General features: G+C 41.7%; 1 protein-coding gene across 2 annotated transcripts in view; it reads left to right on the top strand.

Moving 5' to 3' along the window:
* The window catches only part of fbxo41 (F-box protein 41), a 62,673-nt gene extending 43,160 nt beyond the window's left edge, over nucleotides 1–19,513 (top strand). Inside the window, exons 5-16 of one of the 2 annotated variants that reach the window (XR_009129932.2) lie at nucleotides 3,620–3,827; nucleotides 8,645–8,718; nucleotides 10,772–11,160; nucleotides 14,041–14,279; nucleotides 14,355–14,470; nucleotides 14,846–14,998; nucleotides 15,894–15,989; nucleotides 16,074–16,192; nucleotides 16,317–16,475; nucleotides 17,168–17,283; nucleotides 18,114–18,251; nucleotides 18,964–19,513. Coding sequence is in view for 1 of the 2 variants with exons in the window: in XM_058073933.2 (XP_057929916.2) it covers nucleotides 3,620–3,827; nucleotides 8,645–8,718; nucleotides 10,772–11,160; nucleotides 14,041–14,279; nucleotides 14,355–14,470; nucleotides 14,846–14,998; nucleotides 15,894–15,989; nucleotides 16,074–16,192; nucleotides 16,317–16,475; nucleotides 17,168–17,283; nucleotides 18,114–18,176 (1,732 nt within the window). In the remaining variant the exon portion in view is untranslated. Of the gene's footprint in view, nucleotides 1–3,619; nucleotides 3,828–8,644; nucleotides 8,719–10,771; nucleotides 11,161–14,040; nucleotides 14,280–14,354; nucleotides 14,471–14,845; nucleotides 14,999–15,893; nucleotides 15,990–16,073; nucleotides 16,193–16,316; nucleotides 16,476–17,167; nucleotides 17,284–18,113 lie in introns of both variants that reach the window. The other variant, XM_058073933.2, reaches the window with a different exon arrangement.
* The last annotated feature ends 5,520 nt before the right edge of the window (nucleotides 19,514–25,033 follow it).

Below are 25,033 nucleotides of genomic sequence, written 5' to 3'. Positions count from 1 at the left end.
CCGCCAGAGGTCCTGGCCCTCCTTCGAGCTCCATCGGTAGAGCTGTAGACCCTGGGTGATGGTGGTGGTTGTCTTTCAGGTCGCGGGGGATAAACTTTTAGTGTGTGATATGATGTGAAGTGGAAGGCGTTAAGTTACCAACTTTCAGAGTGTTTTATGATGTGACTTATAAAGTTTTGGTACAAGTCAGTGTTTTTGTGAAAGTTGGCCAACTAAAGTCATTCGTTATTTTCGGTTTTTGAGGTAAAATGAAGAGATACGGTCATGTTTTTGCTTATAGATCATTTTCATGCTGATTTACAATGAATTCACTCAAAAATTAGTTTTGATCGACTTTTTCGTGAATCTGGACCAGTGTGCACTGTATTCATACAAAAAGCTAAATCTCCCATTCAAGCCCTGTCAGTCAATCATCTTTATTCTTAAATATTAATGAAGCATAGTTTTGAATTAATGGAATGTGCGGATGACAACTCTGAAAGGACGCTGACCTGGAATTTTCATTAACATTCAGAGAGAATCCTTCAGAAGAGCGGCCCTTATTATTGATGGCTGTTACAGCGTGGTGTCTTGGCTGTACCCACCTGTTTGTTATGTTAACGTTAAGAGGAAATGAAACACTGTTAGCAATGCCATAAATAATACAGTCGTGCAAGATGCATTTCGAATCTGTAAGTTTTGTTCATAATTATTCTAATCTCGACCATGAAATACAGTATAAACCTGCAAAAGCATCATTTCACAACTCACACAAACTACACACAAAAATGGCAGACATACTTTCTTCCTCTCCTGTGGACGACGTAAACACACCACCGTTTGACCTTGAGGTTTCATGTCCAAGGTGATACAGAGAGCCATGTGCGTGTGTGTTAAAACAAAGACTGACAACACAAAGCAGCCACATCTCGTTCCACTCTCCTTCCCTCTCTTGTCACATGACCCTTTCTCTTCTTATTGGGTTTTAGCAGCTTTAGTTTATCCTTGGCTATAAACCAACCTGAGGCCATTTGATAATTAGCACATAGTAATTACATAGGTTATAAAAGAGTAGAGGATTCCTTAGTCTCTGTGTTGTGCGTTAGTAAATATTTGTCCAATTCCTTGGTGTTTTAGTACTTTGGTTTCTTCCGGTGCTACATTTACTTGGATGTGGATTTTGCAGTTGGCGCTCCAAGCAAGTTGAATTTTCTACTTCCTTATTGTTGTCGCTAGTGTACGTACAGTATATGGCCCACTGTGGCTACAAGCTATAATGCATGTGATGGTTTCATCAAATGACCCCAGTTGTCTGTCGTTTTTTTTTTTCGATATATAAAAATGCACTACATGTTTTTATAGAGGAGTGAGGAGCACAGCCTTTGACCCTTTAGTGAGCAGACATGTTTCTATCTGTCAGCCCGTCTTTCACAGAGCTCAGTGGACGTGTCAGCTGGATGTGGATGCTTCCAGAAGTACACAGCAGATGGAAGTGACAGTTTGGCCAGGAGGAGATGGATAAGACAGTCATTGTCTCAAGCAGTGCAGACTTAATAGCATCATTTTCTCCTTTTACATCTTTTCTCGGTTGTTTCAGTCTCATAGTACTCCATAAGAGTCATGTTGTTTTCCATTCTGAAAAATACCTGGCACGGTCACTATGTATGAAGATAGGTTACTAAATAATTATTATTGACAGATTGCCTTATTGTAATTATTTGAGCGTGTTTGTAATTGTGAGATTACTGTCTCACATGATGCAAAGAAACATTGGTGTGACTGTTTCTAGCCTCTTTCATGCTGTGTAGCAAAATCAAGTATTAATTAAATACTTGATTTGGGGAAAATATGTAAAATTTACATACTGTACCTATGCATATTTTTCACCAATAATAGGCCATAGTCAATCATAAAACAGTGAATGAACATATTGGACAAATATCATCCCTTCCAGAGTGACACTGTTGCTATTATAAAACGTTTATTAACAGTAAAAGCATTCTTTGTTTGCATATTTTAATATTATCAACCAAAATTTAACTTTAAGAACAAGTTAACTCCTTTATAGTAAAGTTTCAATGAGGTAAAATGACTCACCCTTTAAATGGGACCTGCACATTTGGGGTGAATTTTGATCATTCACAATCCTTATGTGGGGCGGCACGGCGGACGAGTGGTTAGCGCGAAGACCTCACAGCTAGGAGACCAGGGTTCAGTTCCACCCTCGGCCATCTCTGTGTGGAGTTTGCATGTTCTCCCCGTGCATGCGTGGGTTTTCCTCAGGTACTCCCACATTCCAAAAACATGCTAGGTTAATTGGCGACTCCAAATTGTCCATAGGTATGAATGTGAGTGTGAATGGTTGTTTGTCTATGTGTGCCCTGTGATTGGCTGGCCACCAGTCCAGGGTGTACCCCGCCTCTCGCCCAAAGACAGCTGGGATAGGCTCCAGCGACCCTTGTGAGGAAAAAGCGGTGAAAATGAATGAATGAATGAATGAACAATCCTTATGTGAAATATGAACTTATTTCTTTCCCTAACACAGAAAAACGAGTTAGTTAATGTCAGCTAGCTTACAATGCTGTCATTGGGATAAACCTATAAAAAAAGCCCTTTAACAATGTTGCATGGTTTGATATACATGCTGTGATCATACATTAACACATACACTGATGATATCATGTAATCTTGCCGTATTTTGATGATTTAAAACACTACCCAAACTTCTTTTCTCAGCGCATTGATACACATTCTTATGCTAGTTCTGTCAACAACAATAGCGGCGACAACACGTACAATGTCCGCCCTCCTTGGGATGGCTGTGTCTTCCCGCACAAGACGTGTGCTCCAGTCCTCAGGTAAAAAATGCTGATGACAAACAAGCATCTTGTTGAGTCTTTGTAGAGAAATGGAGAGCTAGGTATCCACTCTTTCGTCTGTGAATGACGCTGAGATTAGTAATTAGCGAGACGTCATGTCAGTTAGCTAGTATCAATGCGGAGAGGAAATAAGATTGGGAAGTGTTTTAAATCATCAAAATACAGCAATATACTACAACTATTATACATGTTATGATCAGATTATGTGTTAATGTATGATCACAGCATATATATCAAACCGTGCTACGTTGTTAGTTTTTTTTTAGAAGGCTTCATAGTTGAAATACTAGGTGTATCCCAATGACAGCATTGTAAGCTAGCTGAAATTACCTTGTTTTCTCGTGTTAAAATACACAGAAACGGGAAAGAAATATGTATTCATGTTTCACATAAGACACATGCCAAGTAATGGAGAGGGAAGAGGACGGTGATACTAATACACAGTGGTATTTTATAAATATTGCCTCAATTAATGTGTGTAAAAAGTCAAAGAAGTACGCTTAATCCGTCACATTGTCTAATTGGATCTTTTTCAAGTACTACAATCTTATGTCAATACCTTTAATTATCTTGGAGAAAAATCCAAATATTTTTGAATTTCAAAAGTGACCATTCCGAACTACAGCTTGTCCCACGTTACAACTTTAGAAATCAGACACCTTGGGGACAACTACTGATCGTTTCTACAGTCTAAACCTACAAATTAAAGGCTCTAATAATACTGCCCCCCCTCCCCCCTATTATCCCCTCTTTGTTCTCAGGGAGGTTGCGCAGATCGACCAGTTCCTCCAGGAGACGGCAGCACGAGAAGCCAACGCCAAAGTTCGCTTGCAGCAGTTCATCGAGGAATTGTTGGACCGAGCGGACCGTGCTGAGAAACAGCTCCAGATCATCAGCAGCTGCGGCACCACGCCAAACGGTAGTCTGGGGCGCTGCAGTCTTCAGGCATCAAAGGGCAATGGACGCCAGGTGAGGAAATAATTCACTAATAAACCATTCTTGGTAGATCCAATACAAAATGCGTATAAAAAAAATGTTGAACTGACACTATAGAAGACGTAAGTATTATTGTGGTTGTAGTCTCGTAACATTGCATCATATAAAAGCTGTTTCTAATATTTCGACCCTTTCATGTGGTATTGTGGGATATTTTATGCTGCTGTAAAATACAACCCCTTTGGTAAACATCCATATAATGTGACGGTATGTATTAAAATCAAGTATTATCATTATAACAATATTGAATTGAGTTGAGGCTGAACAGTTGTGTAGTGGTTAGCGCATCTGTCTCACAGCCAAGAAGTTCTATATTCAAATCTCCCACCAGAGCTCTTTTTGGAGAGAGGGAGTCCATGTTCTGTCATGTCCTCTTTACTCCAACTCCATTATACATTCCAAAAACATGCATGTTAGGTACGCCAAGCACCTGCCCTGTGCTGCGCCTGGGCCAGTGTACTTTGCAATTTTCATGAGCAGCTCAGTCTACCTGCCCGCACGCGCAACCAAAACTTTAAATTATTATTATTTATTCAAAATTATTTAAATTATTTGTACAAATTACTGTTTATGCTGTACATTGTTGTTCATATTTGATGTAATCTATTTATTCTCCACATTATTATTATTCATTCATTCATTCATTTTCTGCCGCTTTTCCTCACGAGGGTCGCGGGGGTGCTGGAGCCTATCCCAGCTGTCTTTGGGCGAGAGGCGGGGTACACCCTGGACTGGTCGCCAGCCAATCACAGGGCACATATAGACAAACAACCATTCACACTCACATTCATACCTATGGACAATTTGGAGTTGCCAATTAACCTAGCATGTTTTTGGAATGTGGGAGGAAACCGGAGTACCCGGAGAAAACCCACGCATGCACGGGGAGAACATGCAAACTCCACACAGAGATAGCCGAGGGTGGACATTATTATTATTATTATTTATTATTATTATGCGGAAGTCGGGCAACGACATTTCGTTGGCAATTTCACTGCTGTGATATTCTACAATGACAATAAAGAAAGTCTATCTATCTATCTTTGGTGACGACTGTGACCAAATTGACTAGTCAATTTACCGTTGCACAGGGTGCGCTTCGCTTGAACCAAGAATAGAAGACGTCAGCGCTGGCGATCTTTCAGGGCACTTTTGGTGCGCTGTTTTGTCACGAAATTGTCACTGCGTTGGAAGCTGAAAGTGTGGACACCTCCCCTGGTGCGCCTCCATGCCCATATCATCAGAGCCCAGTCTACCGGATTACCAAATTGGCTATGCACAGTGGTGCACTGGACCAAATTACCACATTGTGGTGTGGGCCACACTCTGTCACCCTGCGCTGCACCACAAAATTAGAGCCCTTAATGCTTTATTATCTGTATGTTGGGATAGGCTCCGGCACACCCATGATCCTGATAAGGAGAAGCGGTAGAAAATGTTCCAGATCAGATCTAGATTATACATATGAAACATTATAAAGTAACACATAAATCCCATATTCACATATTCAGACTTTAGTGTAATGGCGGCTTTGCCTCCTCTGTGTTTAATCCCACACTGATTTAAAACACAACAGTTGAGTGCGTCCTTTTATTCAGATCATCATCCAGAACCTCAAAAAAGACAGAGAGGAGGCCACCTGTTATATATTGCACAGATGGATGCGTTGCCAGGGAGACCAGCTCTTGCCGCTCATTCAAGCTTATTATGTGATGTAACATGCTACATATCTGCCATAGATCAAACCGGCTCGTCCGTCTCAAACAACCGACGATCCTCAGCTCATCCTGTTAATTCACAGACATTGTCACACTTCTTATGTAACGCCACAGCCTGTCTCGCTGGTGTTGGAATCTTCTCTATTAACCTTGCTTTCTAAAATGAGACTTGATGTGCAGGGTGGTAGGACCAGCATGAATCCAAATGATGAGTAGAAGTGTGGAGTCATAGAATGGTTGGCACCTTGTTACTGCATGAAGGGAAGCCCGGAGGAGTCACCAACCACACACCCCCACGCAGATGACTCTCCAACTCTGAGCTGCCATGACAGAAATACAGTATGTGGCACAACATTAGGTCCATAATTAAATATTCGGCCATTACAAAGATAATAACGCTCAGTGTTCATTAAGGCAGTCATGGAAGTATTTATTTAACAGGATGTTTATTCTCTTAGACCAGTTCAGGGTGTACCTTTTATTTTCTTCTTTTAATAAACCGAAAGGCATTTGTGGTCTTATGTTAGATTCATAAATAAAGTACACGCACCCTACTTCTCCAGGAAAAGCTGATACTTTGTTGCAAAAGTTTGATCACCTTCTGTTGAGCATGAATAGATAATCCTCCATCTTGGTAGTCAAATTCATTCATTCATTCATCAGAGCCTGAAAATATCTTCAGTGCATTGACTTGTAGCGGCGGCCAAAAAAGCTCAAACGCTTTTCCTCTGAATGGAAGGACGGCAGCGGCAAGCACCTTTCAGGCCACAATCCCAGCCTTCACTATGTGGTGGAGTACAGCAGTGCCTCCATGTATGACATTAGCAAAAATAATGCTGTTGCGGCGCCTATGTTGAGCTATGTGGGGGTTTTTTTAACACCAAAGTGGAGGAAATGTGTACTTTGAAAAATGTGACCATACACTGTGTTCTGACTGCTCATTGGATGAGCATGGGAAGAGGGGGGTTAAGGAAGGGGGTGTAGAGTGAGACACGAAAAAGACGTCTTGCTATACAAAACCATGAATACATCCCTAAAATGAAAAATCTCAGAAGTAGAGAGTTTCATTCTGAATGGACATATTCCTTTCCCTTAGCTGCCAATGATGCTGGCTTACCCATGTGCTTGATATGTGGCGAGAAATTAAAATGTCACATTTTAATACATTTTCAAAACAAGCACTCAGCGTTTTCTGGAAAGTACCCAACTGCAGATGGTTGTAAGAGAGCGATTTCAGAACTACTACAGAAGGTTGAACAGAGCATCTTTCAACAAGTGGATGAACGTTCCAAACTCAACTACATCTGCTTTTGTTGTGACTACACTGGAGATAGTAAGGAGGACGAAGCCATTCACAGATGGAGAATACATAAAGAAATCTTTCATAAAAGTTATGACTGTCAATCGAAGAAAGTATTTTATCATGATTAAACGCACTTTAGATGCACGGCGGAGGGCACACAGCTAGAAGACCTGTGTTCGATTCCACCCTTGGACATTTCTGTGTGGAGTTTGCTTGTGCTCTCTGTGCATGTGTGGGTTTTCTCCGGGTACTCCGGTTTCCTCCCACATTCCAAAAAACATGCTAGGTTAATTGGTGACTCCAAATTGTCCATAGGTATGAATGTGAGTGTGAATGGTTGTTTGTCTATATGTGCCCTGTGATTGGCTGGCCACCAGTCCAACTGTACCCTGCCTCTCGCCCAAAGACAGCTGGGATAGGCTCCAGCATGCCCGTGACCCTCGTGAGGAAAAGCGGTAGAAAATGAATGAATGAATGAATAAACGCACGTTGGATGCACAGCAGAGGGTTAGCGCGCAGGCCACACAACTAGAAGACCTGTGTTCGATTCCACCCTCGGCCATTTCTGTGTGGAGTTTGCATGTGCAGGTTTTCTCCGGGTACTCCGGTTTCCTCCCACATTCCAAAAAACATGCTAGGTTAATTGGTGATTCCAAATTGTCGGTAAAAGGTATGAATGCGAGTGTGAATGGTTGTTTGTCTATATGTGCCCTGTGATTGGCTGGCGACCAGTCCAGGGTGTACCCTGCCTCTCGCCCGAAGACAGCTGGGATAGGCTCCAGCACGCCTGTCACCCTAGTGAGGATAAGCGGTATAGAAAATGGATGGATGGAAATATACAATTTCTGTGGAATGTACTTCCTGAAATAGAAGGTCAAAATATTATTATCACAACTGTCATTATGGTCTAGTGTCAGCCACAATAATAACCGTATTGATAAATAAGTAGCTCTAACAGCGTCAATCAAAATAAGCATTGTTATCTTTGTAAAGGCAGATTTTTTAGTATTATTGGATCTCATTATCAACCTCCTGGCATGAGGCCACTATCAGGCTGTGTTTTGCTTCCATGTAGAGAGTTGCAACTGGCAGTGGATCCCACTGGTGTGCAATAGCTCACACAACACAAAAGCTCCAGCACACAAACAGCTTGGGGCAAATGAGAGTGAAGGTCAGGTTGTGGTTACACTGTAAAATGGTGTTACTGCTTCATTCTGAAGCCGGTGATTGCCTCCCAAGTGGAATGCTGGACAGACGTTCCTGTAGCGCCACCTTCAGGTCATATTCTCATCTAAGGAAGGCAGTTTTTCAGGCTGAAGGAGGTTTCATCTTTTTGTAGCTGTTGATTCTCTCCATTCTTTATTCAGTAATATTTCTTTTCTATGTATTTAAAGTTTTCTATTTAATTTTATTTTAATTGTGCACATCCACTCGAGGTCTCAGCTTATGTAATTGTGTTCTTGTCTTGAGAATCAAGAAAATATCATAAAATTGTCACAATTTTCCTGTTGTTATATGATCAACCAGTTGAATTACCGTCTTGCAAGAACTGCAAATGCACTCTTATGTTTATGTTGTATTTATTTATACCGTAGTACCCACTGGGGAAGCAATTAAAGACACAGCAAGAGCATTAAAGGTGTCTCTCACCCACACACCACCAACCAAGTATGAGCAGGGGCCATGGCTAAGAACACTTAAATAAGACAACATTTCTTTTTAACTCTGCTGGTTTGCTCTCTCTTCTACATCTTCACCTCTCTCTGCAGAGGAACTCCAGCATCTCGGGAAGCACAAGAGGCATCTACCAAGCATCTGAGCGACGTTCATCTCCCAGTACGGGGTAAGGCTTGGCACCACCTTTGCTATTTCGATTGTGATGAGTCCTGACTCACATCTTCATATAGAAAGACCATTATTCATTTTAAATATGCCATTATTGGGAATTCATGGTACAAGAATAAAGTTAGAAATGACCAGAATACATTAAAATGTTATGAGAATGAGAACATTTGGAGAGTAAAGTCATAATTTTAATGAGCGAATGTAAATATTATTCAATAACGCTCATAATATTATGACTTCATTGTCATAACACAATTATTTATTCTTTCCACTTTATACTTGAAAATTACACTTTATTTACTCCAAACTTTTTTTTTTCATCATCTTGACTACAAGGATATTAACTCACAAAAACTTGTCAACAACAATCGACAATATCAGCTCCACAATAACATAGTTTATGCCAAATTCAACAATATTAAGTAACACAATTAATTTGTTGATTGTAACTCGTAGATTTATATGCAGAAATTGTGTGATTCATAAAACATTCATATATTTTTGTTGATATTTTGATTTACTTGTCCTATGTAATGTCTCCATTTATTTTATATTATTAATATATCTTATTAACAAGTCGTTCATATTTATTTTTTTACTAACACAGTTCAAACTTTATAATGCAAAAATTCTAAAAGAAAATGCTAATATATAAGCAAGTGACATATTGTAAGTGTCAACATGTAAAAGTGTGAAATAATGCTAATTATCGTGGAGAAAGGGTAGGATTAAATAAGCTCCGCTTCTTCCTACTTCTTTTCAGACATGACTTGTACAAATGTAATCATATGATGTTGCTTAAAGGGGATAATATTTTATACTAATTTTTGTGGACTTTTTATTGAGTTGTGGACTCCTATAGAGCAGCCACACACGATAACCCGCATAGAAAGCTTTCAATATCTTTCAGACTCTGCACCTCTTCCAGCAGGTTTTTCTTGTTTTCTTTCTCGGCCCTCTTCCCGCTGAGCCCACGCTACTGTAATTGGTCATCCTCCCAAGTGCTCCTTAGGATTTCTGGAAATATACGTCTGCGTTTACTGAGGCGTTTTGCAGCCCATACAAGGAAGTCCAGGATTCAGTGACATTAGTAGAAGCCGTGTTTAAAAAAAAAAAAAACTCAGCATGAAGAGCCATCCAATACTGCTTTCAGGGCTCACTTTCAAAAGCGCAAATCTCATTATTTGACATGTTGGCATCGTTCAACACGAGAATACAACATTGTAATAACACCAGATGAAAAAAATCTAGATAATGCTTCTGTGTGAAGGCACCACTGTATGCTACAACAGGCTTGTGCCTCCCCCTGGAAACCGCTTGTGTAGCGTGGCGCATACCTGTATGCCTTGATTTAGCAGTGTGCAACCCTCAGTAGAAAACATTAGGACAAGAAACAAAGAATCAAGTTGGCGTTCAAGGGGACGAGATAGTGACTATGTTGAGTGGCAAAGGTGGCAGTGGGCAGTCGGTGTGTTACATCCATTCATCATAAAATGATTTATTTTCATAGTACACAACTTTATTCTTATAACATTTTTTACTCATATAAAATTAGAGCTGAATTCTCACAAATGACTATTATTAAAATGAGTTGTAATATTTTTGTGTATAAAAAAGAACAGAACTGTATTTTAATATCACATGTATGCGGCATATGTGATGGTGTCTATTATCATATAAGATAAACACTTATAATATACCGACATGTTTCACACACTGACATCCATTTTCGACATGAAGTCTGACTGAGCCACCTGTTGGGGTGTAAATGTGTTTCCTGTTAGGACGTCACACACTTCCTGGCCATGAGTCAGTCATGATGCCACACATAGTGGCCCAACAGCAACCGTTAAAGCCTTCTGTCTCAGCCTGCCTTCGAACTGTACAACTGTTCTGTGATGTATTAATGATGACCTCAGGATATATTTATACAGCTAACATAAGCCGGTTTGCGTCACTTTAACACAACAAGCAATAAGACCAACTGTATAGTTTGTGTATTGTTTGTAATTTTATGTAATGTGAGTAAAGTTTATGGCATCTTGTCATAGAGCATCGGGTCGGGTCAAGTCAGTCTCACAGTGTTCTGGCGGATATGACAGCGACAGTGTGGAGATGCACCCGATGGAGGAGTGCCCCGAGGCTCAGTACTACCACATGCAGTGCGGCCCGACCGAAGGGGGTTACGACCGCTCCCCTGGATGTGGTGGAGGAGGGTCAAGAAACTGGGGTCTCCGTAAACAGGCCATCCAGAACTGGCAGCGTCGGCCTTACAGGAACAGCACCGAAGGCGAGGAGGGAGATGTATCCGACGTGGGCTCTCGGACAACTGAGTCGGAAGTAGACATGTGGGAGCAGGAGAGGAGAGCTGTGGCAGAAGTTCAGCAGTCTGGCGCCCCCTATCCATACCACAGCAGGTCTGGGTATCGACAAAATGCAGGTAAAGAATCTGGAAATCTGGAAACTATTCATGTTGGTTATATGGACATTATATAAGTATTGGGACATGTGACTAAAAAATTACTAAATTTCTGTGCCCCAGTGCACAAAGCAAGGTCTATAAAGACATGCTTAGATGCGTTTGGCTCAGACCTCATCCCAAGAAACACCCCATTTTGGGTCCTTTGCTGTAGCGGCCCAGTGTCCCAATACTTCTTATCGATTCAGTGTGCACATACATTGTAGGTTTAAAACGCAGAAGCATCAAACCATTGCAGATGATATATATGATATGATAATATATCCAGGACTGCACTTGGCACTAATATCATTTAGGAGAAAAAAGGACTTTGAGGCCTTTCCTCGTCGTAGGTGAGTTTTGTGGTCACCCAAGACGTTGTTAATGCACTCTTTGTGGGAACTAAATGTCAATTTATTGAATTCATAAAATGCATATAATTGAAGTTAGCTTATCAGGGTTGAAAAAGTTGTTTTTATTAATTTTTCCCTCACCTATCATGGTTAAATGGTTCCAGTGAATTTTTGTGAAGCAGGATTCCGTATTTATAAATCAAACATTTTCATAGTATAGAAAATCTCATATCATATAAACCTGTTTACAATACACAATACGCTTTTAACATTATTTTTTTTAACATTATTAGAGGCCTCTAGAAATGAAATATCACCAATGTAGTCACCTTTATACTCATATTACGCAATATAGCAGACAAAAAAGACAGAAAATAAGCAATTTATGACATAAATAAGACTTAATGTAGACTCACATGTTGGCATTGGGAGAGTTCTTGCTGCTGGTGTAATATTACTGACATCTAGTGACCAGTGAAAATAATGACATGTATTTAAATACCTTATAATTGTCTTTTACTTCATTCAGCCATGTTTATGCTTAGAAATGCTTAATTTAAGCCAGAAATATACGTAGCCTGTAGTCAACCCTGAAACAGCACTGATTTATTACTTCATATATTTAGGAAAAATGTCATAGATACACGGTGGTATATAGTGGTTAGCGTGCAGGCCACACGTTAAGGAGACCCATGTTTGATCCCTGCTCGGGCATCTCTATGTAGAGTTTGGATGTTCTCCTGTGCGTGTGTGTGTTTTCTCCGGGTACTCCGGTTTCCTCCCACATTCCAAAAACATGCTAGGTTAATTGGTGACTCTAAATTGTCCATAGGTATGTATGTGAGTGTGAATGGTTGTTTGTCTATATGTGTCCTGTGATTGGCTGGTGACCAGTGCAGGGTGTACCTCGCCTCTCGCCCGAAGACAGTTGGGATAGGCTCCAGCATGCCCGCAACCCTCGTGAGGGTACAGAAAATGTATGGATGTTATAGTTAAGCCACGAAATTCGAAACACGAAAATGCCAGGGATAAGTGTAACTGCAATTATATGGTAAAGACATTCCATGCCTCAATCTATCATTTGAGGTTATTGGTGCTCAATTAACCATTAAGGTCAGAAATGAAATATTTTTCTCCTCTAATATGCGTGTTCTTTCTCTCAGCTTTGTGTATCAAGTCTCAGATCAACACATTTTCACAAGCACCACAGATTGTGCATCTTTCTGTCCAGTCCGCACACAGCCAAGAACCCTTCAGCACATTCTTGTCTCATTGCCACCTCTTTTGAAAAAAAACAAATACAAGCAGTTAGGAAGGATCCCTATGCACGACAGGGTTGTATGACGCCATCTCATACTCATGTTCTTCCATGTTACACTCAACATGTTACTGGCGTAATGTAGTTGTCCTTATAGGAGAGGCCCAATCAGATGGTAAGTATCCTCACGTACACATTTTTCCCCCTCTCCGCATGCAATATGCAGCTTGTTGGGCATTTTTAGTTCATTTGGGAGTCGTGTGTGTAGGCGGCGTGTGAGGAAGACTGAGTTTCTGATGGTTTTGAGCAGACGGCCTTGGAGGCCAAAGATGAAGATGAGTCATCTCCAAGCGATCCTGCATCAACATCGAGGCTTATTTTGGTTCTTCTTGGAAAGCTGCACCCACAAAGCTGTTAGAATCACTCAGCAGAAACATCCGTTCATTCCTATATCCATTTATCCATTTGTCCTTCACATGGCACTTATGCACAAACATTCACACACACATTCATACCTATGGACAATTTTCAGTCTGTATACAGTACATGTACCTTACAACGTTCTTCTTTCTCTTTGGGCTTTTCCCTTCAGGGGTTGCTACAGAAAACCAATCTTCTCCACCCAACCCTGTTTTCTACATCTGTCTCTCTCACATCAACTACCCTCATGTCCTCCTTCACTACATCCATAAACCTCCTCTTTGGTCTTCCTCTCTAAACGCAGCATCCTTCTACCAATATATTCACTATCTCTCCTCTGGACATGTCCCAACCATCTCAGTCTGGCCTGTCTGACTTTATCTCCAAGGCCTCTAACATGTAATGTCCCTCTGATGTACGCCTTCCTGATCCTATCCATCCTGGTCACTCCCAATGATAACCTCAGCATCTTCATCTCTGCTACCGCTAGTTCTACTTCTTGTCTTTTCCCTAGTGGCACTGTCTCTGTATTTGGACTGTGGGAGGAAACTGGAGTGCCCATCCATCCATTTATATTTGTACGATAGAATTTGAAATATAGAATCCATCTATCTGTCTCTATCTATCTCTACAGCACATGTCCATTCACTAATCTAACCTTTTCAAAAATAATCCATTAGTTTGTTGCTTTATCTAACAATCCATTGGCCATCTCTCAGTCCATCCAACATATTTGTCCATCCATTCATTTGTTCATTCAGTCTTCTGTCTCAGTTCCTCCTTTTGTGTACCTTTATCCCCAAACCCATGTGTTTATGCATTCATCCATAGGACGCTCTGAAGGCATCTACAGCAAACCCTGTCGCCATGAAAAGAGCCCGTCCAAATCCAATGAAGTGATCAGCCCAGAGATCCTGAAGATGCGCGCTGGTTTATTTTGTATCTTCACCTACTTGGATACTAAAACCCTGCTGAGAGCGGCAGAGGTCTGCAGAGACTGGAAATTTGTGGCTCGCCACCCGGCTGTTTGGACCAGAGTTTTGCTGGAGAACGCTCGCGTGTCTTCCAAGGTGAAAAAGCACTACACACACCCTCATCCCTGCAAATCCAGCAGATCCTTACTCATTCCAGTGTTTCTCGAATAGTTGCTGGGAACGTTGTCTCAGTGGTGCACCCAGACACACTCGCTCATCCTGCAAAACCTAAAACCTCGACAGCGTGGAAAGAAGGAAACCAAGGAGGAATACTTAAAAAGCACACGGTGAGCAGTGGAAAACACAGGTAGACATACACTGGAAGCCACGTGAGCAGACTATGTCGGCCAACTCATCGAATCACAGCTTAAAATGTTCTTATTACTAAAATGTTGGCATCCATGATCAACATAAAGTAAGTCACCAAAAGATGTACAGAAACTTCATTGACATTACGACAGCAGCTCTGTTATATAAGAAATTAAAATAAATAAGCAGGATTTGCTATAATTAGAATTTCAAATCCCACTTTCAGATTTTTTTTTTTAGGCCTGTCTTGTTTATTTTCACATTTATAGCACTCCGCAGGAACATTTAGAGATGCTGAATCATTTCCTGGCAATTTGCAATGTTTCTGTGTTAAGCTCATGTCTCTGTCTCAGTGGCTGTCTGGAGGAAGGACTGGAAGCGCTGCTCAAGGCCACAGGAAGTAACCTGCTCATCCTGAAGATTTCACATTGTCCCAACCTGCTGACGGATCGCTCACTCTGGCTGGCCAGTTGCTACTGCCGAGCTCTGCAGGCTGTCACTTACAGGTAGATGCCCATTTTACATGGTTATTTATTTGTTTGTTTATTTGTTTGTTTGTTTAATAAAGACAGTACTGGTTACTGGGCTGCAGCGTGGACGAGCGGTTAGCATGCAGGCCACACTGCTTGGAGACCCACCCTCGGCCATCTCTGTGTGGAGTTTGCATGTTCTCCCTGTGCATGCGTGGGTTTTCTCCGGGTACTCCGGTTTCCTCCCACATTCCAAAAACATGCTAGGTTAATTGGCGACTCCAAATTGTCCATAGGTACGAATGTGAGTGTGAATGGTTGTTTGTCTATATGTGCCCTGTGATTGGCTGGCGACCAGTCCAAGGTGTACCCCGCCTCTTGCCTGAAGACAGCTGGGATAGGCTCCAGCATACCCACAACCCTCATGAGGATAAGCGGCATAGAAAATGGATGGATGGAGTACTGGTTACTTTCCAGAGGAGTTATACCTGCACAGTGTAATGAGAGTCAGTTCAAGCACTGTATCAAAAAAAAGTCAGCCTTTGCAAAAACTCTGAATGGCATTCATGCGACATAAAGTGATTGTGTCGTCTATGAATATAATACTATAACAGTACCACTGTATTCAAATTCATTTTTTACAATGATAATAATGCTCACACTGAAATGTGCTGGCTCATGAAAAGCATATAGTTACACATTTAGTGAGTTTCTTTTTTTAAAGAATTTTTTATTCTGTTGTTTTTCAGACACAAAATTCGGGTTGGGGGGGGGCTGGCAATAATGACGTACTGTTGAATGAATACCTCAAGGATGAACATTATAGGTGTTGCTGTGCTTTTAGTTTTGTGACACACAGAACAAAAGGTGATACAGGTTTAAATAGTCCTATTTTCCTTCTAAAATGTATTGTATTGTTTTGTTTTTCCAGGAGTGCCACAGACCCAGTTGGCCAGGAGGTCATCTGGGCCCTCGGTGCAGGTTGTAGAGACATCATTTCCCTCCAGGTGGCGCCACTACACCCATGGTATTTAGCACTGAGAGATACATGATGGCCTCGAGATGTTATGACATGGCCTGAGGTGACATTGTGTCATTTTGTCGCTTTCAGCCAACAGCCGGCTCGTTTTAGTAACAGATGCCTGCAGACCATCGGGAGATGTTGGCCACACCTCCGTGCGCTCGGCGTAGGTGGAGCAGGATGTGGCATTCAGGGACTTGCCTCGCTGGGTGAATGTTGCTTGTGTTACATTAAACTTGCACTTCAGACGTTTCAGTACGGGAACACATGAGTTTAATCACTACAATTATTGGTCTCCTTAACGTCACCACTTTATGTTCCTTATTTCATCAGCAAGGAACTGCATGCGCCTTCAAGTGCTCGAGTTGGACCATGTGAGCGAAATCAACCAGGAGGTGGCAGCAGAGGTTTGCAGGGAAGGCTTGAAAGGCCTGGAGATGCTGGTGCTCACTTCCACGCCAGTCACCCCCAAAGCACTGCTCCACTTTAACAGTGAGTTGGAACAAAACAACACTGTTGGGGGACTAACACAAACTAAAGAAAAAACAAATGAAAACATCTTATTTATCCTGTCAGTCATACAATAAACCATAAAACATGCCAGGTTTCAGGTTCAAAGGTTATGACATCACCAAAAAACAAGAAGCCAAAGATGAAGCAAAGACATCTCGCATGATGAGAATTTTGCTTGAGGCATTTTTCAGAAAAGTTTGTGAACACTTGTAGGTTCCAGTCATTATTTTGCACTATGACCCATTTACCATTGCACTGAAATTAATCTGAATTAATCTGAAATTATCTGCAATATGTCTGCTCCTGCATATGCTCCTGTGCAATACTATGTGTATATTTTGGATATCTTGTATATATCTTGTATATGTCTTGTTAAATTGTCTTTTTTACTCTACTTTTATATACTTTTTTTAACTTGACTACTGCACAGAAAGGAGAAGCTCTCCAATCTCGTTGTACAGCTTGTATAATGACAATAGATGCCATTCCATTCCATTCCATTCCACCGTATGACTATATGGATGCAAAACCAGTTTATTATCATTTTATTTCAGACTACATTGTAACATTGCAGCAACACAGTATACTACAGATATTCATAATTCGCAATAAATACCACCAAGGATGGATTTCATATTGACTTTCTGTCCATCCTTGCACCATCCTTGCAGGTGTGTGCCGCAACCTGAAATCCATTGTGGTCCAGATTGGGATTGAAGACTACTTTGAGGATCCGAACAGCCCTGAGGCCAGAAAACTGTTTGATGAGATGGTTAATAAGCTTCAGGTAACAGCAACTCAAGCCTGAAAGTCCATCTTCTCTAGGGTCACAGGTATGCTGGAGCCTATCCCGGCTGTCTTTGGGCGAGATGCGGGGTACACCCTGGACTGGTTGCCAGCCAATCACAGGGCACATATAGACAAACAACCATTCACACTCACATTCATACCTATGGACAATTTGGAGTCGCCAATTAACCTAGGATGTTTTTGGAATGTGGGAGGAAACCGGAGTACCCGGAGAAAACCTACACATGCACAGGGAGAACATGCAAACTCCACACAGAGATGCCCAAGTGGAGATTCGAACCTGGGCTCAAGCCTGAAAGTAAACAGTAATTGCTGTTTTGAATTATCTCACAACAGACCCAATAATAATAACATAATAATAATCATAATAGGCTGCACAGAGGTCTAGTGGTTAGCGCACAGGCCACACAGCTAGGAGACCCTGGTTTGATCCCCCCTTCGGGCATCTCTGTGTGGAGTTTGCATGTTCTCCACGTGCATGTGTGGGTTTCCCCCGGGTACTCCGGTTTCCTCCCACATTCCAAAAACATGCTAGGTTAATTGGTGACTCCAAATTGTCCATAGGTATGAATGTGAGTGTGAATGGTTGTTTGTCTATATGTGCCCTGTGATTGGATGGCGATCATTCCAGGGTGAACCTCGCCTCTCAGACAGCTGGGATAGGCTCCAGCACCCCCGCTACCTTTGTGAGGATAAGCGATAGAAAATAAATGAATGAACTTCCTATACTTGTAGTTTTTACTAAGTTATTGTGACTTCTTGGAAGTTTGGCTGAAGAAGGCTTTTCTTTTACTCTCTCCCTTGCAGGCATTGAAGAAAAGACCGGGATTCTCCAAGATCCTCCACGTGAAAGCAGACAGTCTCTGCTAACATAATTTCCTGCAGATTGTGTAAGGAGACGCCACTGCCACGGCTCCATTCAGTCCAAAAGTGTGTGTGAATGGGGTAAGAGAGCATGTCCTAACACTGGAACGCCTTGATGAATCCTGACTTGATGAATCCTGACTGAGGCTCAATGTGCAATATTCATGCATAAGGAGACACTTGTTTCTTGTTCGGGGGGGGATCATCTGCTGGACCTTTCATGGTCCTCATGGGTGACACGACTCACAGATTCCTCTCATTTTGGATCATGTAGTCTCTTGGAGGCTGATCTCTTTGAGCTGGATAAGAGACCATTTGATAAGTTATTAGTGAGTTGGGCACCCATAACTGGTGGGCGGCAGCACATTCTTTCTCCTCGGAAGGGAACTAAACATTTGCAAGGTGGTAGCTTTGAGACCTGACCTTGTAGCGCTCAGAAGCCAACCACTTCCTGCACAAAAAGCGTGCTGCGGCTACTTCCTGGCATGGCAGTGATGCATTCCGCCACCTCTACCACCTTATGCTAACATAATGGATCTCCTTTATTTTTCTTGGTTGTTAAAAGTATCAGGTTGTCTGAGAGAACAGCATGCAGTGCTCGATGCTGGATTCATTTCATTTTCAAACCGGTGCCATTCGTGTCTGTCTGCGTTCCACTGAGCGTTTATTTCCAATGTGCCATTAATGCAGGGAGTATTTCATACTCTCTCATCAGCTCATGCACACAAGACTTTTTATCTTGTACTCCTTGATGTGTTACAATTCGTATTCATGCTGATTCTTCTATTTGCAGAACGGTGCCAGTCACAGCCGAGCTTCTGTGGCGCCCTCTGCTGGTCTTTTCAGCCACTTACTCATATCCAATGGTGGGGTTTCCTCTAGAAGTAGAAATAAATGGTGTGTGAATGCTGAGAGATACGGGCCACCAAACCAAAATACCAAAGAAATAGAGACGAAGGATGTTAATGCTGATTAATACATCGCAGCATATCATAACAGTGCCTAATCTGATGGGAATTTAATTGACTGCATAAAATCATCAAATCAATTAATATTCTTATTGTTGCTTGAATTTCTTTCTGTTCTACATAGATAAAGGCCATCAAGGTCTTCTTTCGACAGCAAATTTAGTGAAAATAAGGTTCTCATTTGCTTCAAGATATGATCTATTCCATACAATCAACCAAATTCTTAGCAAACAATTGATTATGATGTCCAGGGGTGTCCAAACTTTTCCACCAAGGGCCAAAAATCGAAAAATCAAAGGGTGTAGGGGCCACTTTGATATTTTTTTAATTGTGTAAAAACGCTAAAATTAATATATACATCCATTCATTTATTCATTTTCTACCGCTTTTCCTCACGAGGGTCGCGGGGGTGCTGGAGCCTATCCCAGCTGTCTTCGGGCGAGAGGCGGGGTACACCCTGGACTGGTCGCCAGCCAATCACAGGGCACATATAGACAAACAACCATTCACACTCACATTCATACCTATGGACAATTTGGAGTCACCAATTAACCTAGCATGTTTTTGGAATGTGAGACCGGAGTACCCGGAGAAACCCCACGCATGCACGGGGAGAACATGCAAACTCCACACAGAGATGGCCTAGGGTGGAATTGAACCCTGGTCCTCCTAGCTGTGAGGTCTGCGCGCTAACCACTCGACAGCCGTGCCGCCTAATATATACAGTGAAGAAAATAAGTATTTGAACACCCTGCTATTTTGCTATTTCTCCCACTTAGAAATCATGGAGGGGTCTGAAATTTTCATCGTAGGTGCATGTCCACTGTGAGAGAGATAAACTAAAAAGAAAAATCCAGAAATCACAATGCATGATTTTTTAACAATTTATTTGTGTGATACAGCTGCAAATAAGTATTTGAACACCTGAGAAAATGAATGTTAATATTTGGTACAGTAGCCTTTGTTTGCTATTACAGAGGTCAAACGTTTCCTGTAGTTTTTCACCAGGTTTGCACACACTGCAGGAGGGATCTTGGCCCACTCCTCCACACAGATCTTCTCTAGATCAGTCAGGTTTCTGGGCTGTCGCTGAGAAACACGGAGTTTGAGCTCCCTCCAAAGATTTTCGATTGGGTTCAGGTCTGGAGACTGGCTGGGCCATGCTAGAACCTTGATATGCTTCTTACGGAGCCACTCCTTGGTTTTCCTGGCTGTGTGCTTCGGGTCGTTGTCGTGTTGGAAGACCCAGCCACGACCCATCTTCAATGCTCTGACAGAGGGAAGGAGGTTGTTCCCCAAAATCTCACAATACACGGCCCCAGTCATCCTCTCTTTAATGCAGTGCACTCGTCCTGTCCCATGTGCAGAAAAACACCCCCAAAGCATGATGCTACCACCCCCATGCTTCACAGTAGGGATGGTGTTCTTCGGATTGTACTCTTCATTCTTCTTCCTCCAAACACGCTTATTGGAATTATGACCAAAAAGTTCTATTTTGGTCTCATCTGACCATAAAACTTTCTCCCATGACTCCTCTGTATCATCCAAATGGTCATATGCAAACTTAAGACGGGCCTTGACATGTGCTGGTTTAAGCAGGGGAACCTTTCGTGCCATGCATGATTTCACATCATGACGTCTTAGTGTATTACCTACAGTAACCTTGGAAACGGTGGTCCCAGCTCTTTTCAGGTCATTGACCAAGTCCTGTCGTGTAGTTCTGGGCTGATTCCTCACCTTTCTTAGAATCATTGAGACCCCACGAGGTGATATCTTGCATGGGGCTCCACTCCGATTGAGATTGACCGTCATGTTTAGCTTCTTCCATTTTCTAATGATAGCTCCAACAGTGGACCTTTTTTCACCAAGCTGCTTGGTAATTGCTCCGTAGCCCTTTCCAGCCTTGTGGAGGTGTACAATTTTGTCTCTGGTGTCTTTGGACAGCTCTTTGGTCTTCGCCATGTTACAAGTTAAAGTCTTACTGATTGTATGGGGTGGACAGGTGTCTTTATGCAGCTAACGACCTCAAACAGGTGCATCTGATTCAGGATGATACATGGAGTGCAGGTGGACTTCTAATGGGCAGACTAACAGGTCTTTCAGGGTCAGAATTCTAGATGATACACAGGTGTTCAAATACTTATTTGCAGCTGTATCACACAAATAAATTGTTAAAAAATCATGCATTGTGATTTCTGGATTTTTCTTTTTAGTTTATCTCTCTCACAGTGGACATGCACCTACGATGAAAATTTCAGACCCCTCCATGATTTCTAAGTGGGAGAAATAGCAAAATAGCAGGGTGTTCAAATACTTATTTTCTTCACTGTATTTATTTAATATATATGTACGTATATATTTTTAACTTTTTTATTTAATTTCTACATTGGGCCACGGGCCAATGACAAATGAGCCACAAGATGCAAATAGCCCCTGGGGCCCCTACCCCCTGTTCCATACGAATATGCCACATAGATGCTATGAGCACTCAGCAATAATGGCATGATGTAAGAAAGTCATTTGACTGGAGTGTTTTCAGGCGATACCATGGCATCATTGCATGATTTTTGCAAATGGTATTGGCCAAAAAAATGACCTGAAAGGGAATTTCATTTCATTTTGTTTGAATCATGTTGAGTGCACAGACCACACAACTAAGAGACCCGGGTTCAATTTCCCGCTCGGCATCTCTATGTGGAGTTTGCCTGTTTCCTCCCACATTCCAAAAACATGCTAGGTTAATTGGTGACTCCAAATTGTCCATAGGTATGAATGTGAGCGTGAATGGTTGTTTGTCTATATGTGCCCTGTGATTGGCTGGCGACCAGTCCAGGGTGTACCCCGCCTCTTGCCCGAAGACAGCTGGGATAGGCTCCAGCATACCCGCGACCCTCGTGAGGATAACCGGTACAGAAAATGGATGGATGGATGAATTATGTTGAATCAGTTGAGCATAAAAATAACAATATTAGGAAGGAAACATTTGTTGCTACACTGTAGTATAAATGTTTGTCTCTCAGCATTCACACAGCAGCTACGTTTTTCAGCTTGTTGCAGTTTACACGTAATGTCACTATTCCACTGTATCGTACCGGCCCGATTCGGTTCACTTCATCTCGTTCCAGTAACTGGAATGAGCAACTGTAAAAGCCACTCCGGAGTCAAGGTGTCAATCAGTGCGGACATGCTAACAAACGACAATGGAGGAGAATGAGGGTCTCGTATTTACTTCTCAGAGCTAAGACGACAGGATAAGCCATGTACGTTGTTTTCTTCTCCATCAATGACCTACCAGTGGTGGTTTATGTCACTCATATCTTTGTTGTCCAGCCGAGTAGGTACCATGCAGTGGAAAATTGGCATATGAACATATGCTAGCAATACTTAAACCCACTTGTACTTCAAATAAAAGGCATTACACGATCCATTCTACAAGGAGTTACACCTCAAAATCAAGTTGGGCATGACTGTCCTTGGTGATACCATCAGTGTGGTTTTGAGGATGTGAATGTTCATGGGAAAATACATTTTTGGAGCACACTGAGGACCAAAAAGTAAGGATTTGTCTTAATCCTGAATTTGAGTGAAGTGCAATATGAAGTTAAAAGGGGAGCTGGCCTTTAAACAAAGCTTCTGACTGAAACTTCCATGCACATTTATGCACACAGTTGAAGCAGGTTGACAATGGAGCCGCACATCAAGAAAGACGACCTTGTCTAATGCATCGTGGCACATCGGGGTGCATATTGCTCTGCATTGCTTTAGCACGCACGCCTCATCAGTTACACACAGCAAAGGGAGGAAACCCATGTCTTCATGTTTGGCTGTCGAAGCCGCAACGTTAGGCTGGATAGGGCTGCTCTTTTTCTATCAGGGGGAGACTTTTTGAGTACAAAGTACACAACAAGGCAACATGTTCCTTTTCATGGCTTGACTGGTCACAGTTTTCAAACAATCTTCTTAACATTTTTTGTTGTTCTATCACAAATCTATTGGTGTTATCATATTTCCTCAAATAGCGGCTGTGGGAATTCATTCACTCAACTGCAGAGAGTAATTAATAATAGTAATAATAATGGTGGGTTCAGGAGGACCAGGGTTCGATTCCACCCTTGGCCATGTCTGTGTGGAGTTTGCATGTTCTCCCCGTGCATGTGTGGGTTTTCTCCAGGTACTCCGGTTTCCTCCCACATTCCAAAAACATGCTAGGTTAATTGGCGACTCCAAATTGTCCATAGGTATGAATGTGAGTGTGAATGGTTGTTTGTCTATATGTGCCCTGTGATTGGCTGGCGACCAGTCCAGGGTGTACCCCGCCTCTCGCCCAAAGACAGCTGGGATAGGCTCCAGCAACCCCCGCGACCCTCGTGAGGAAAAAGCGGTAGAAAATGAATGAATAATAATGGTGGGTTCAGGAGGACCAGGGTTCGATTCCACCCTCGGCCATCTCTGTGTGGAGTTAGCATGTTCTCCCCGTGCATGCGTGGGTTTTTTGAGGAAAAAGCGGTAGAAAAGGAATGAATGAATGAATGTTGGGTTCAAGCAGTAGATCAGGTTATCCAGAAACAGGAAGGTTGGCGGTTCGATCCCTACTTCCTCTACTTACTGTTGTTGTGTCCCTGGGCAAGACACTGTTTTGTCACCTTGCCTTACCTCCAGTACCGCCCACACTGTTGTATGGATAGTTGGTGGTGATTGGAGTGCAGTGTCTGCCCCAGGGCAGCTGTGACTACAGATATAGATAACCACCACCAGTGCAATATAAATGTAATCCATTATTATTACTCTAAAATTGTACATTTTTAATGCATATGGTGCATAACTGCGAGAGGCATGTTATGAGGTTTAAACTTGCATTGTGCTTCTATGCATTTAGCTTATTAGTCATCACAAATGAACCATGGCAATGAGAGAGAAAGACTATTATATTGGAGCTGGATCTAATCTAATAATTATATCAGTCACTTTTATTGCATATGTGAATTCAAAACGATCATAAGAGAATATCAACATCGAGCAAGCAGGAGGGAGAAGAGCAAGCTGGCAAAGTATACAGCGTCTCCTTGACGCAGCAGCATAACCTCGGCTTTATTAGAGGGCCAAAAATATGTTTATGGGCATCTCAATTACTCATATGTTATTTCTGAATGTAACTGCCCTGAGTAGTGGGGATCTACTGCACTACTATCATTCTTATTATCGATTCTTTTTTGTACGTTTAATTATTTGTAAAAGGAAACATCAATACCACATATTAGAATATATATTATTATATATATAATACAGTACGTTGGCATGGTCCAAAAAAGGATTCTTTTTGTATTTTATTTATTTTTATGGGACACACAAATGTAACATCCAACGTATTCTTGTTTTTTTAGCACAAAATTTAGTATGTTTATACTAAAAGTATATATTATATTACAGTATTATTATTATTTGACATTTGAATATTAGTATTTAGAAGTAAATGTGTCAGAATCAGCTCATGATAATTTAAAAAAATGTAATTTAGTGTGCATTTAGTTATAGACTATTGCAGTAAAATTGTTTACAGCCCCCTAGTGGCACTAGTTGTGTATTTTTTTTTGTCCTGAAGGGAAAAAGAAGTTGAGGGGATGCATGGCCTCTATTAGGGTGTAGGCCACTATCTGAGGAAATAAGGTATTTCTCTGTGAGGTCACTCCTGATTTCAAAGGTCAAATCATCACCATTTTCACATTTTTGTCTTTTGTTTTTGTTTTTGGCAGAGCTTTGGGCCTAGCTGAAGGGTCAAGGGTCATGACTGAACTGTGTTTTCTTGTTATAATTCTTCTACACTGCTACTGATTGTCCACTTGGAGGGAAAATAGGTTTTTAAACACGATGCACTTGTTGTTTTCAGGTTTTAGACAA

The sequence above is a fragment of the Doryrhamphus excisus genome, linkage group LG9 (genome assembly GCF_037039965.1).
Source record: "Doryrhamphus excisus strain RoL-2023G ecotype Guam linkage group LG9, RoL_Dexc_Guam_v1.1, whole genome shotgun sequence".
Lineage (NCBI taxonomy): Eukaryota > Metazoa > Chordata > Actinopteri > Syngnathiformes > Syngnathidae > Doryrhamphus > Doryrhamphus excisus.
This window is presented reverse-complemented; position numbering and strand designations above follow the sequence as displayed.